The sequence below is a fragment of the Mus caroli genome, chromosome 8, assembly GCF_900094665.2.
Source record: "Mus caroli chromosome 8, CAROLI_EIJ_v1.1, whole genome shotgun sequence".
Lineage (NCBI taxonomy): Eukaryota > Metazoa > Chordata > Mammalia > Rodentia > Muridae > Mus > Mus caroli.
This window is the reverse complement of record NC_034577.1, coordinates 74,397,069-74,411,627: the sequence shown is the minus strand read 5'-3', so window position 1 is coordinate 74,411,627 and position 14,559 is coordinate 74,397,069. Positions and strand designations below refer to the sequence as shown.

The 14,559-nt window shown below is 43.9% G+C and overlaps 1 protein-coding gene across 2 annotated transcripts in view; it reads right to left on the bottom strand.

Moving 5' to 3' along the window:
• Rnf150 (ring finger protein 150) overlaps positions 1-14,559 on the bottom strand; it is a 208,859-nt gene that overhangs the window by 38,632 nt on the left and 155,668 nt on the right. For both annotated transcript variants that reach the window (XM_029480588.1, XM_021170854.2), the window contains 2 exons: positions 9,936-10,032; positions 3,203-3,413 (listed from right to left, as the gene is read on the bottom strand). In XM_029480588.1, the coding sequence (XP_029336448.1) occupies positions 3,203-3,413; positions 9,936-10,032 (308 nt within the window). The remainder of the gene's footprint in view (positions 1-3,202; positions 3,414-9,935; positions 10,033-14,559) is intronic.

Genomic DNA, 14,559 nt, shown 5'->3' with positions numbered 1-14,559 from the left:
GGCCCTCTACATTGAACCCCAAGCATGAAGCACTGTGTCCAAAGTGTCAGACAGCATCACGGAGCTGATGAAAACAGCAATCAGCATGCGTTCAGCAGCAGGGTTATGGCTGCTCGCTTACTGATTTATTTGAAGAGGGGGCTAGAAAACTAGAAAATCTGTACAGAGAATTCTCCCCCTAAGGCAGCTATAGTGTCATTTTGTTTTCCTATTTCTGTTAAATCCAAATAAATAAAACCAATCTGAAGGAGATGGCCTAGGAGAATGTTTTGCATGCACCATTCAATTTCTCTGCTGAGATATGAGTGCTCCCAGCACATTCACATTGCCTGTCAATCTTCTGGCATAGGCATGATCCTTTGACCCCACCTGCCCTTTACCGAAGCTTGTTTCTGAAACAAGGCATTTCCTCGTCTCATTGTGAACAGAAAGTCCCTGCTGCAAGCCTACATTAAACACCTTTGCTGCACAGCCTTCAATAGACATCTAACAATGGCCTGCTTTGACCTGCCCACTCCGATTCTATTTTATTCAAGAAGCTTGAGGGTCATGGATCACATGGCTACAGACTATAATTTTCTATTTTGTTTTGGATGGATTTTTATCCCACAGTGTATTTAGATCTATTTCATTTTGAGTGATATTTAACCACATTGAATATAAATGCTTTTTCATTTGTCGCCTGGCCTTAATTGAGGTCTGTGACAGAATGCAACACATTTTCAAATTAAAGAGTCCAATAGTTGATATGTTGTCTTTGGTGAATCAAACCATTGTTCTACTGCAAGGAGAATGATCCGCTTTTTATTTCTGTTCTTCTTACAGACTTTAAAAATCTACCCACGGCTTCCATGTTTTCGGACTGCTGGCGATGTTCTATCAGACCTTCCTATGCTTTCTGTAAGCCTGTTACTGCCCAGATGTCTGATAGTAACAGTAAGTGCCCAATGATAGAAAAAAAACCACGAGACCCTGCTTGCATACTGCAGAGAAAACTTATTGTAGCCTGGGTCAGATGTTCACTCTCATGGCCTGCAGTTTTCTTATAGCAAAAATTAGAAGCTTACTGTGAATAAAAACAAATTCAACACCTGGCAGTGGTGACTCATGCCTTTAATCCCATCACTTCGGGGGCAAAGGCAGGGTGATCTCTGAGTTCAAGGCCAGCTTGGTCTACAGAGCAGAGTTCCATGACAGCCAGGACTACACAGAGAAACCCTGTCAAGCAATCAAACCAACAACCCCACACAACAAACAAATAAACACAAACATGAACAACGAACCTTCAAGGTTCTTCTTTCACATCACTGGGAGTTTTTGTCTACATGCTATAGTATGCTAAGTCCTTCCTCACACAGGCCTACTGAGCACTTCTAACGTGATTGACATAATCCAAACACACAGGATGTGTGGACTACACCCCACATTCTGAAGATTGATTATAATAAAAAAAATAAAAGTATTTTGGATGTATTTGGTTAAATAACGCGCATTATTCAAGTGAGCATTACCCACTGACGTTTTTGTACTATGGTACTAGACAAGTCACATCACATGCATGGCTGCCATGATATCAGTATGTGACAGTACTATGGCAATAGAGGGATCAGATGAGCCCTTAAGGAATCTCAAGTGTCTACTACTCAATGTTTCAATCTGAGATCCTTACACCCAGGAAAATCAAGTTTTCGAAATTATAACTCTTCTTTGTGTATAAAAAAAATTAATGCTGCCGGCATGATGCACAACACCACATTCCCCTGATGTGACTTCCGTGGAAGTCCTGTGAGCACAATGGGCTGGTGACAAGGGCAGAGTGCTTGCCTCCATGCCTGACAAGCTGCATTTGATCCCCAGAACCCACATGGAACAGGAAAGAGTTAATTCTGGCCCAGTCCCCTGTGACCTCCACATGTGCACTGTGATACACGATCACACCCCACCACAAAAAACAGTAAAGGTAAATAAAAAGAAATCGGAAATAGAACATATTAATAAAAGTGACCATTTTGGGATTGTGGTACCCCACCTGAGGTCTCTTTGAAAAAAATCCCTTCATCTTTCAATCTTCCAATAGTTTAGATTATGTAGTTAATCAGAAAAAATACCAGGCTTTATATCTTAGTATGAGAATTACCAATCTGTTTAAAGGAGCTTGACTTCAATGGAAAAAAGCCCAAGCTGATTCAATTTGCTTCTCTACCTTTCCATAGTGAACGCGTTGCTTCTATCAAGAGAAAGAAATACACTTTATTTAAAACTACATTATCCACCCACTCGTCTCACATGAAACCCAAGTCAGTTAATTTGTATGCTGATTTTCTTAGAATTCCCAAGGCTTTCATCTCTGACTATATTTGACTAAATACTAGGTACTTTAGATTTTAGCGTCAAACCCAGTGCTCATAGAGATATTTAAATATTTCTATGACAAGCACCAGCAAACAGCACGGGACTTAGTAACCATGTATGTAGGAGAAGGGGAGTGGAATAGCCAGGAAGCTTCTAGAAATTCCCATCTAAAGGGAGGCTTGAAACATTAGCACACACTTGCAGTCTGAGCTACCCTGGAGATTGATGGATTGATATTTGAGATCTCAGATATTTGAGGCTAGCATAGGCAACATAATCCTGTCTCTTAATGAAATAAAGTAAAAATCACTAGAATAAAGATGTGCCATGTACACGTGAGTCCCCCAGCAATGGGAACCTGCACCCAGATCAGACTGGCTTCTGTTGACACAGCCATACTCAAAAAGCTCAAGGACCCTCCCATGATCAGTGTGGTTGGAGGCCATATTTCAGCCAGACACTTGTTTCTATGCCCTGCCCTCTGCTGTCAGAAGGCTGGCTGCCCTTCTCCTGCCTCAGGGCAAGTGCGGTGGTAGAAAATTTAGGCAGTTGTTCACATTGCAGCCACAGCCAGGAAGCAGAGAGCAGTGAATGCTAATGTTCAGCTCTCTGCTTCCTTTTTATTTAGGCTAAGACCCAAGCCTAGACAGGGTTTAACAGGTATGCCCAGAGACTAACCGAATCTAGATAGTCCTTTACTGGCCCTGCCTACAGGCATGTCTCTTAGGTAACTGCAAATTCTGTCAAGTTGACAATATCACCCATCACACAATCATATTCTTTATTTGTTCTCCAATCCCTGTGTGGCAATAACTTTGTGGGTGATGGTATCTTGAACCATAGTACTTACTGTTAGTTGTAAAGATGGCTTCTCCCTCCTGAGGAGCAGGGTCTGGGTCCTGGACCACCTGCAGGGCCCCCACTGTCCGTACAGCAGGGTCCAGAGTGACTGAGCTCTCATTGACAGTTGTGTCGCTGGCTCCTGTGATTTGATTGGTGGGTGGGCCTCCTAGAGAGCCCTCGAAATCAATGGGCAAGTCATCCATGCAGTCAGCATTGGGCTGAGGGGAACAGAGAAGGATCTGTCTTAGAACACATCCTCATTTTAGAGATGCAATGCCTACATCCTAAGTACTTTGTCTAAATTTAAAATTAAGCTCATTGTTTTATCATTTTGTTTTTCAGCCACTGTATTTAAAAACTGTTTATATGTAGTTTCATTGTCACGAGATGATCTCAAATTTCCTTTCCAAGGGTTCTTTTCAGATATAAGAATAAGGATTTAAATTCAAGTGTTTTGAAATCTCTATATTTAAACTAGTTAGGAGGAATGCATGATCTTTGTTTGTAATGATAAAACTAGGACTTCCTCTTATATAGAGTTTACTCTTCCACACAGGGTGGATCTGGCAGCCTGCTAATTATTGTCAGTCTCAAACATTGTTTACAAACATGAAGGAAAGTAGGCTGGAGAAGAATCGTACTCACTGGGAATTATACAGTAAACACACACACACACACACACACACACACACACACACACACACACACACAGAGTGAGGCTGTGTTTAAAAAAACGTAAGCCAAAATCAACCATAGAAAACTATTTCTGAGCATTTAACATGGTACTAATCCCACTTAGACCCATCCTTTACTCCCCTTCTCCTCCAGCTCTGTCTGTCTTTTTCTTGTTAGAGGCCCCTGCCTTCAACATGTAGCAACATGTAGCCTTGACTGTCTATAACTTGCTGTGTAGTTTTTGCTGTCTGTCAGTTTGTTTTGAATGCTGACTTCTTTGTCATGAAGGATAATAATTCCATGATGTCTTGCCTCAGAGTCTGCAGAGGATGACATCCACGTCCAAGTGATGAGCACTCCAAGTTTGCACTGAATGAACACCACAGTGATAGTGCTACCTTCACAGGTTATTAAAAGCGGAGCCTTGTAAGTCATGGGCATGTGGAAACACAGAGGAGATCTGCAGTGCTGTGTGTGAGATGTCTCTTGTGGATCACACTTTTGCTTGCAACTGTTATTTGGGAGCTGCAACCATCCCACAGTTCCTCAAAGCCAGCTTATGTCTTTTCTCTGTTTTCTTGTCCCTTGGCTTTTGGTATCTCTGTCAAAGTGAGCCAATGTATCAACACTTAGCTTGTCAGAAGGCAGTTTGCAGAATGACCAAGTCACTGTTCACCAAATGTGTTGATTTTGATTTTGAATGGGCAACAGTCATTGTTATCAACATTTCACTCCACTCAGCCTCTCTATCTCCAGGTGGTTTCTTTTCTCCTCTATGCTCACTCACCCAAGGCTCCAGTGTGAAAACATCAATGATCACAATACCTACAACAACAACATCATTAACAAACTCATCAATCACAGCTTCAGCAACCTCAACATCTACAGCAAGAACCATGTCATCTGTCAACAACCTCAACACCAACAGCTACATCCACAATAGCATCAATAGCCACAACATCAGCCCCCACGACAAGAATATCAACAACAACATCTATAGCAACAACACCATCAACAGCCACCTCTACCATCACCGTAGCCACAGCAAAATGACCATAAGAGAGGCACGAGTCTTCTCTCTGTGCCGGGAACAGGGTATACGAATCAGCATGACAAAACATACCATACAGCCCAGCCTAGCGTCTTACTCTGGTCTCACCATCAACCTTTGCAAAGAAAGCACACACATGTCCCCTTCACTCAGTGTTCATCTTATACTGTTCCTTTGCTCAGATGACATTTGCCTATCATCTTCCTGTTTCCATCCTAAGGTTTCAAACTGACTCCTGGTAATGGTTAATCTCCCTTAATTCCCCAGTGTCACCATTTCTAAGGAGGACTTCCTCCCAGGTAGAGGTCTTTGATCCTGTGGTGTCTCCTGGGGTTTTGGGGGTCATTTGTCAACATGCTGCTCTCAAGCACAGTTCATAAACATACCAATGAGCAGCATCCACATGGCCTTGGCTTTGCCTCCTAGGCTTCCACACCAGGCCACAGTGATTAGATGCTGAGTAAATACCGATTTGAGCGTTTTATGTGCTTCTCAGATTTCTGTTCTCAAAACTTAGGCATATTAAAATCTTGCCAGCACCAGTGACAGAAGGGTTTGAGAAAATACTTTAAGAACTATAAAGTTCTGTGCAAAACTGAGATATGCTATGTAAAGGTTGTTATTAAACAAAACACTTAAGCATTGGGTGGAAGAGATTTCACTAGGGGCAGACAGTGTTAACCATGCTCACAAACACAAACAGCCCAATGCATGGGTATGCAAGGACAACTTGTGCAAACTTTGAAATTGCCACCCTGTTTGTTGACATTGGTGGTTCTTTTTTTTCCATGCCCCAGCTTTGGTACAGCGTATTTCTTAACAAAGTTCTTACTATGTGGGTTTGGAGAAACTCTGCTTTTTTCTTCAGAGAAAAGGGAGCAGAGATACTTAGTGGACTGATCAATGGTAGCGGGTCTGACTGCCTTGGCTTGGAAGTAACAGGTAACCAATTAACCTTCTAAAACCAAAACCTTCTAGAACCTCCCAAGTTATATTCAATCTGAATAGATAACCAGAAAATTTTCTACCTCTTGAAAAAAAAAAAGCAGTAATCAAACTGTATAAAGACCATACTCCAGGCAGTCTGCTAACAAACTCTGTCTAGTTACTGAAATTAAGGAAGCATGGGAAAAGCACTCAGAGAAATCAGTGGCCAATAATTAGAAGCTTGCTACTGCACTAGCTCCACAGGGCTTTCTGTTCAATGGTGCTTAGAGTCCTATTCACATCTGGAGAACAATGATGTAGGAGGTGTTTCCTGACCTCTGAAACCTGGATCCTTTGACGGATGGGTGGAGGAGTCAGGGAAACTACTGATCTGTAAGGGAGACTATTCTGTAGATAAAGCACTACCATGTAGGCCAAGGGAAGAAAACTTCGGAAATAAGGAACTCTTCCATTGTAGTTCACTGTAAAATTGAATGATTTTCTTAGAAATTAAAAAAAAACCTCTTCCTACTCCCTACTATATTTTTGACAAAATGTTATTGAAAAATATGCATTGCTATGAGGATTTCATCTGTCACTAGATGTGGTCTCATTGTTTAGCCCATTGTGGGGAAAGTACAATGTACAATGTTGTCTCCAGCTTGGGTTTTGACTCAAGAGCTGTGTATTTGTATATTTATTGATTACCACTGCAGGTACATATGCACTGAGCTAAAAATAACAAAAATACAAAGAAATATAGTACACCCCAAACACCTGGATTTGAACAGTCAAATGAGTCGAAATCACAACTAAGTCATCCACGAGTTGATATTCTTCCAAGGAGAGCTGGGGTGTAAGCCATAAGTGTGATTTTGTGACTGATAGCATTCAAGACTCTGAAGGGCCCCAGATCCTCAAAAGCACTCTGCACAGTCAGGGATACAGAGGTGAAGGACTGACAGGCATCACTGTGCAGAGGTGGGCTCTTCCCAATGGTCCTTAAATAAGAAATCCTCAGTGCAGTATGGTGGTGCATAACTGTAATCCCAGGGATCCTTGGAAGTCTGAGGCAGGAGGATCACAACTTTAAGATCAGTCTGAGTTACCTAGGGAGAATCTGTCTGAAGAAGACAAGACAAGCCTAGACTAAGCTAAAATAAACTAATTTAGAATATGGGGAAAAATTAAGACCATTTCCTTAAACTGCCTTAAAGAAGTGATGGTGTAAGAAATGTCTCCTAATTCACACAGCTTTGTGCTAGTTTAGTCATGTGTAACATTTAAGAATGAAATAAGGGATTTTGGTGGTTCATAACCATATGATGGAATCCTGAATTCCTCCCAGATCCTGAATCTGTCTTCACCAGGACAAAAGAGAGCCCTGGGAACCAGAAGGACAGCCACGTGCCTTGTTGCTTCTCCAGGAGCCGCTTGGTGCACGAGCCTCGTTCTTCACGGGGACGTTCTGTTCTGTGGGCTGAGGATGGATGTGTCATGTTCTTCAGCTGGCTTATCCTTGGCAAAGCCCAAAGATGCTGCCGATGTTTATTTTTCTAGGAGTTGAGTATGCTAAGTTAAATCTAACAGACTTGTTAGGCATCAGACCTTCAGCCAGAGTATCCAACTGCTAACAATTAAAACATTTAGTTTGGAAGTAAGCCAAAAGGCTACTCAGTATTTCTATTTTAGAAATAATTAACATCAATATTTGGAGTCCAATAAGAAGTAGCTCCTGGAGAAATTATACTTCTATTGGGGGGAATAATCTGGAATCAAATATTCAACATAAATTTTAAGTACAGAGCAAGGTTTTTGTTTTTGTTTTTGTTTTTGTTTTCATACCTGTCTTGAACAAAGGGACCAGAGCTGACATGGAGGTGGGGTTACAGGGATCCTGAAATGATGCTCGTATGCATAAATGCAAGTATACAACACACTTATGTAAGCACACACATATGAGCACATACATGTCAACAAGGCACACATGAAGTAACATAATGCACACATGTCAGTATATACTCATATACATGCAGGCCAAACATGCATGCACATAAGGGCACACATACTTGCTTTCATGTGAGAACCTGCATGCATGCATGTAAGTGAGAGACTAGAGTTAGACAAATTCACCTGTAGGCAGACAGCTAGGGAGAAGTGTTATGGCTAGGTAAAAAACTAAATCTCCAAGATGGCCAGCTTCTTCCTTCTGTGTTTTCCCTGAGTACTTTATGGATTTGGTGGCCTGGTTTGTTTCCTGTCCTCATTGGCCCAGAGAGGACAATAACCAGCAGATGGTGTCTCACTAGCTACCATTGGTGGTGTCTACTTGGTACAATCCTGGGGAAGGCTTTCCCTGTAGCATCTTCCTGCCGGTGGCATCTTCCTGCCAGCTTCTGTCTCCCACCAGCCCCCACTGATGGACTGGCCAGATCAGTTCATTATCACTCAACAGTTGTAGACCAATCAGCCTGTCTTTCTTCAAACTGACCAACTCTAAAGTTAGTGGGGAAGACTCTTTGGGAGCTTTGAAATCCCTAGCCCTCTGCAAGGCTCTAGATGTTTGCTTTGCCAAGTCCCCCTCTGCTGTGCAATCCTTTTCTCTGAATCTGCAGCATGTGTGTGCTTCTTCATCCTCAATAAACACCTTCCTTCAGCAGCTGATTCTGCCTGTGCTGCTCAAGATTTCTCTGCTGCCACCTCTTGTGCATCAATTCCAGCCTTTCGATTCTTTAACTGACAGAGAAGACAAACCCAATGTCACTTGCAATCACCCTCACAGGCACACATTCAGTTGCACACACATATACAAGCAAATGTATCCATGCACCCATGCAAGCATACACACTTGCAAGAGAATGTGTACACACTTTCCTTCTTCCTTAAAATAATCAGGTGTAGTCAGAACCGTGAAAGGCGCAGTCACTGGCCTGTGGTAGGTGTGGATTTCCTCTCACATCCACGGGTGCCCTGTTCGTGCACAACTCTGAACTGAAAATTTAGTACATCGTGAATAAAATCTACCTCAGAGCTCCAGGGTCTTGAGTGGATTTGTGGTTGGTGGATCAACTGCCTTTGAGGAAGCTGGCACAGGGCAGCCAAGCCAGCCAAAGCAGGTTGGGGACTTTGTCCAACAGCGCCCTCTGATAGTCCTAATTAGCCCTTTGGCATGCAAGAACACTTTGAAGTGTGATCTGGCCCTCATTCTTTAGTGACTTCCTGAACCATTACCATTCTCTTTATTCTTTGTCAATAGGAGTGGCAACAGACAGGTGGTAGCAAGGTGGGGGAGGGGTGGGCAGGTTTGAGCCGGTTTCTTTGTTCGGTTAGGAGGTTCTTTTTAGTCAGGGCCTCTGTTTCTTCACGTCTCCCTATGCACTTCTTGGGTTTGGTGGCTTGGCTTGTTTCCTGTCCTCATAGGTCCAGAGAGGATGACACCCAGCCGCTGGTGTTCACTTGATATAATCCTGGGAAAGGCTTTCCCTGGAGCATCAAGCCAGCTGGCAGGATTCTGACCCTAAGGAGAGTCACTAAATGTCAGAAAACACATGGCTTTGAGAAGCAGCTTTATGGCAGGGTTGGATCTAAGTGGCTCTGATTTCCTCTTTGCTCAAAGTCTCCAGAGATGTGAGTTTAGCGGATGCTTTGAGTTGCTGTCTTGTTCTTGGTCCTCTCCTCCCATTGGACAGGGCTGATGGTGGTGGAGGACAGAGAGTGAGGGAAAGCTTTCCCAGAATGCTTGGTGATCAAGAGGCAGGAAGCACCCAAACTGAGGCATGTAGATCTCCTTGAAGACATTCATGTGTGGCAGCCAAAGAGGCCCTTGGTGTTCAGCTGACCAGCTGTACCTTGCCCAGCCCGAAGAGATGCCTATGAGCTGTGCAAGAAGTACCTTCCTTTACTCAGACAAATGGTGGCATGGTGTGATCAGAGTGAGCAAAGGTGACGGGATGGGTGTTCAAACATAGAGTTCGTTGGATGATGGCAACAAGGGGATGTGGAAAATCCAGCTAAGAGTCTTTCTTCCTGCTTTGGAGGTAACGGGAAGAGACAGACAGGACAAGGCTATACACTGTGCTGTGCTTACCGGGATCCCTAGGGCCTTAAGAATGTTCATCTTGCACATGGGGCAGGTGCGATGGTCTAGAAGCCAGGGGTCAACACAGGACTTGTGGAAAAGATGCCTGGAATGAGAACCATACATCTTAGAGCAGTGGCAACTGAGGTACTCCCTAGATCACTACAGCCCATTGACCTGTCCAAGGTCCCTCGACTGATGCATGGCAGACCTAGGGCTCCTACCCCAAAGTATTCCCTTGTGTGAAATGATCTCAAATCTGCCTGGATAACAAGAGTGTCCCATAATGTTTGCAGGAGACTCTTCCAAGGTTTTTTTTTTTTTTTTTTTTTTAAGGTGAAGGGTGTAAAAGCAGAGATCTCCCTTTCCTTGGTGGAAAGAACACAAGGGAGAAACTTTCCTGTCGGATGTCTTGTAAAGACTTGTGCCCCATCCCAAAGCTTGTTTGCCACAATCAGAAGATATCTCTAAAGTTAATGATGATTCCCATTTGGATTTGGGAGTCAAACACAGAAGGGCAGAGGGGCTCCTGGAAACATTTAGTGAAACAAAGGACATTTTAAACTGTTTTGGTGGCCTGCTGGTTGTCAAGTTAGAAGACAGATAGGGACTGTGATTTCACTGTGGGTGACCTAACAGTCTGTACAGTGCTGAGCTTAACTGCATTGTCAGTCTTAAGAGCCAGTGGGACTTGTCAGCCTGGTGGGGAAAGCCTGCCTATGAAGACAGCGTCCTAATCTGAATGTCCAACCTTGCGTGGAGGCTCCATGGGCTGGGTGCACCAGAAGCTTTCTCCGTCCAAAGACTCCCTGTGAGCAGAGGATGTTAGCGCTTCCTGCCTGGACCAAGAACAGCTAGAACTTTCTGTTTTCAGTGGGGAGGCTTGTTCAGAACACTCCATCCCTGTCTGGATCTTTTCAGCTCCATAAAAAAGTGGACCATCTAACTAGAGATCCAGTAGATCCAGCAGAACTCAGAGTCTGAGGACGATGAAGGAGTCTGTGGGATAGGACCAGGGCTGAGAGAGCTCAGCCGATGATGCTTTTGCTGTTTAAGTAGATGATCTAAGTTTGATTCCCTGGGCATATGAAAAGCCAGCCATGGTAGCCTGTGCTTGTCACCCTGACACCCACTGGTGAGGCAAAAACAGCTGGATCACCGAGGTTCACTGGCCAGCTAGCTTAGCCTAAAAATGTCAGTGCCCAGATCTCAGTGAGAAATCTTGTCTCACAACATGAGGCATGACACTTGTGGTTGACTTTAGGCTTCCACACCACTCATACACACATGAACATGCATGTCACCAAAACCAAAATCCTGGAAGGTACAGATTGGGGATTAGAAAGACAGGAGCAGTACCGGAGCTACACAGGTCTAGTTCCAGCTTACTGCTCAGGACAGCCTGCAGTTGCCTTGCTTGCAAACTTGATTTCACACATTCACTGTTTTCCTGAGGGTATATGATGACATTTGTGTTCAACACTTAGAAGGAGTGCTGAGGATGTCAGTAACCTGGCTCCTCTTCTAAGACAGAGGCTGATAAAACAAATGTCTAAAATAAAACCAAATGTAAGTAGATTACTAGCTGAAAATTACCAGATGAATACACAGAGTTGGGAGCAGGGCTTCCAACTGCAAGGTTGAGCTGAATTTAGGAACAAGGAGATGGCCAGGCTGGAACCTGAGTGGTAGTCACCCTGCACATGAAGGGGAGAGGAGATAAATGCTCTTGGCAGAATGAGGGGCGAAGGCAAAATGGTTCTTAGAACACCCTGTGCTGGGAAGCTGGCCACTTGCACCAGAGCACCATGAGAAAGACAGAGCTCCCTATAGGCTTCACTGAGAGTAGAAGAAGCTGTCAATATCCAAGTTGGATGAAGGGGCTCCTTGTCCCTCCCCCAAAGCAATGTTGACCTCCTCAGGTTCAGAGTCCATACTGAGGGTGTAAGGTTCTTGTCTAAACCTGTTAACATCTTGTGTTGCAGAAGCCAGCCATCTTGGTCCCTTTAACTATTCCTGGGTGTCAGGTCTGTCACGTGTTTTCTGCACATATATGGGAGACCTGATGGCAACAGGAACAGTTTTTAGCCCTTCTTAACACTTAGACAAGTTGCTTAATATCCTCAACCATCTTTGAAATGGGGATCTGTCACTCAAACATGGAAGGCCGGACCCTCCATTCCACGGGAGCCACCAGTCACTTCTCACAGTATGCTCCTTCACTTGTCTCTCCTCAGCAATGCTATGCCGCCTGTCTGTTCAATCAACACCAATCCAGGAATTGCTAGGAAGATGTGGGTAGATAATCGTCTGATCTAGGTGGACCTAATCCAAGCACTTTTGAAGGGTCTCAACCATGCTAAGCTTTCCCAGAGAAGATATCCTGCCTTGGAATCTGAAGCATCAACTCCTGCCCAAAAGTGTGTAGCTCAAGGCCCACCCTGGAGAGCAACTTCAGACCTGTGAGTATTACACCCAGGCAGTCCAAATCCCTGAAATCTCCCTCCATCTCTTCTCTTTATGTTCTCCTCTGTCTTCCTGTCTTGCTGTCATCTATCTCTGTGTCTCTTCCATTGGGTCTGTTCCTCTGTAGATCCCTTACCAGTACATCTTTCAATGAATGTACAAGTTCCACGAGAGCCAAGTCCTCATTTGCTTCACAGCACCCTTGGTATTGATAACAGTTCCTGACAGAGCTGATGATCACGAAACATTTTCTGTGTGAGTGTGTATTTATTTATTGAAGGAGCCAATGCTCTTTCCCACCTGCACACGACTATCAACTCTATTCACTGGCCCCTTTCTCATCTCCTCTGCCTCATTTGCTCCCTCCCTCCCTCCCTTCCTCTCTCCCTCCCTCCCTCCTTTCCTTTCCTCCTCCTCCTTTCTTTTTATACTGCGACTCCCTGCTGATCACCTCATGACTTTTCTCCTTAGTGCAGGAGCATCTAAATGTCTCCCCATGCTGACAGGCTTTCACAGAGAACAGATCTCCATCCTACTCACTGCTGCCAGATTTATCTTCTGAAGACAGAGCACTTATTATGTCATTCTCTTCTGTTCTGTACTAGGACTGAGTACACAGACACATGACTAAGACAAGGTCCCTCCCTTCACAGAAGTACCACAGTTCCCTTGTGGGTCCTTCTTATATACAGTGGAAAAACCATTGAGAGTTCATACTCTTAGACTGGAGGTTTTTTTCTCACTTCAATCTTAGGAAATCATCTCAGTGCTCCAAGACTCAGTTATATTCGGTAACATTTTATCTTATGGGAATGTAGCTTTTAAGGGAAAGTCTCTCTCTCTTTTCCCTGCCCCCCTCCACACTCAGTAAGTGTGTGTGTGTGTGTGTGTGTGTGTGTGTGTGTGNGAGNGAGAGAGAGAGAGAGAGAGAGAGAGAGAGAGAGAGAGAAAGAGAGAGTGCTTTAAATTATCATAGCACACATCTACAAGCTTAGCAACCAGGAAACTAATGCAGAAGAATCATTAGTTCAACGCCAACCTGTGCTACATATAAAGATTCTGTCTAAGATAAAAACCGTCACATAAAAAATGAACTCCAGCCAAACACAACAAAATGAAAGTGCTAGCATTCCTTAACTGTAAATTGTCAACAACTCCATTAACACAGTTCTCTCTGTTTCCTGAGTGTGGCTGCAGCGTGGCTCAGCTTTTTGCAGGTCACACATCTTCCTCACTATGATGACTGTGTTATCCTGGAACCATAAGCCATAATAAACCCTTTCTCCGAGTTGTGGGGGTATTTTATCACAACAACAGAATAGTAATGAAGACAGTGAGGATGCAGAACCACACAGTGCTACTGAGAAGTGAGTAGGTCCACACAGTGCTTAGTAGTCATGATAAACCAGGTCACACTCATTCCCACACCCAGTGCTTTCTGTTGTTCACCTGTGTCTGATTTCCTACCCAGTTAGATGACATTTCTGTCCTCCCTTGGAGAAGAAGGGCCATTCTCCCTTTCCCTCCTCATCCACTTTTAGAGACTCTTTGACACCACCATCCAGGAGTTTGGACTAAGATTTTGTGGTTCTGGAGGTTGAAGAGAGGGCTTTGCAGGTAAGGGCACTGGCTTACCTTCTAGGACTCAGCTTCTAGTTTCAGCACCCACATGGTGGGTGACTTACAAACTTCTGTAACTCTAGACCAAGGGATCCAGAGCCATTTCTTGGCCTCTGTGAGCATATATAGTGCACAGACCAAACAGCCATGCACATTAAAAAAATGTGATTTGGGTACTGGTGCAAGCTGCTTTACCCTCTTTAATGACATGCATATTAAAAACTATGAGTCCCTTAGAATCCCATTCCCTGGAGCAACATCAGCTCCTTACAAGTATAGCCAGTGCTTCCATGGGCAGCTGAAAGGTCACTTTGGAGTGTCTGAATCATATTTTCGAAGTTGTCAATGATGTGAGAGTGAAATCTAAGTGAGTTTGTGCTACTGACAATGACTACCACTCCTTGTATTCTAGGAAAGTCACATACATAATTGATCCACAACCATTCCTTCAGGTAAAAACTGTTGGTAATTTTTGGAAAAGGAAACCGAAGCAGACTGAAGTCAAGGCTCTGTGAGCTGGAAAAATGCAGGGCTGACACTTGAATCA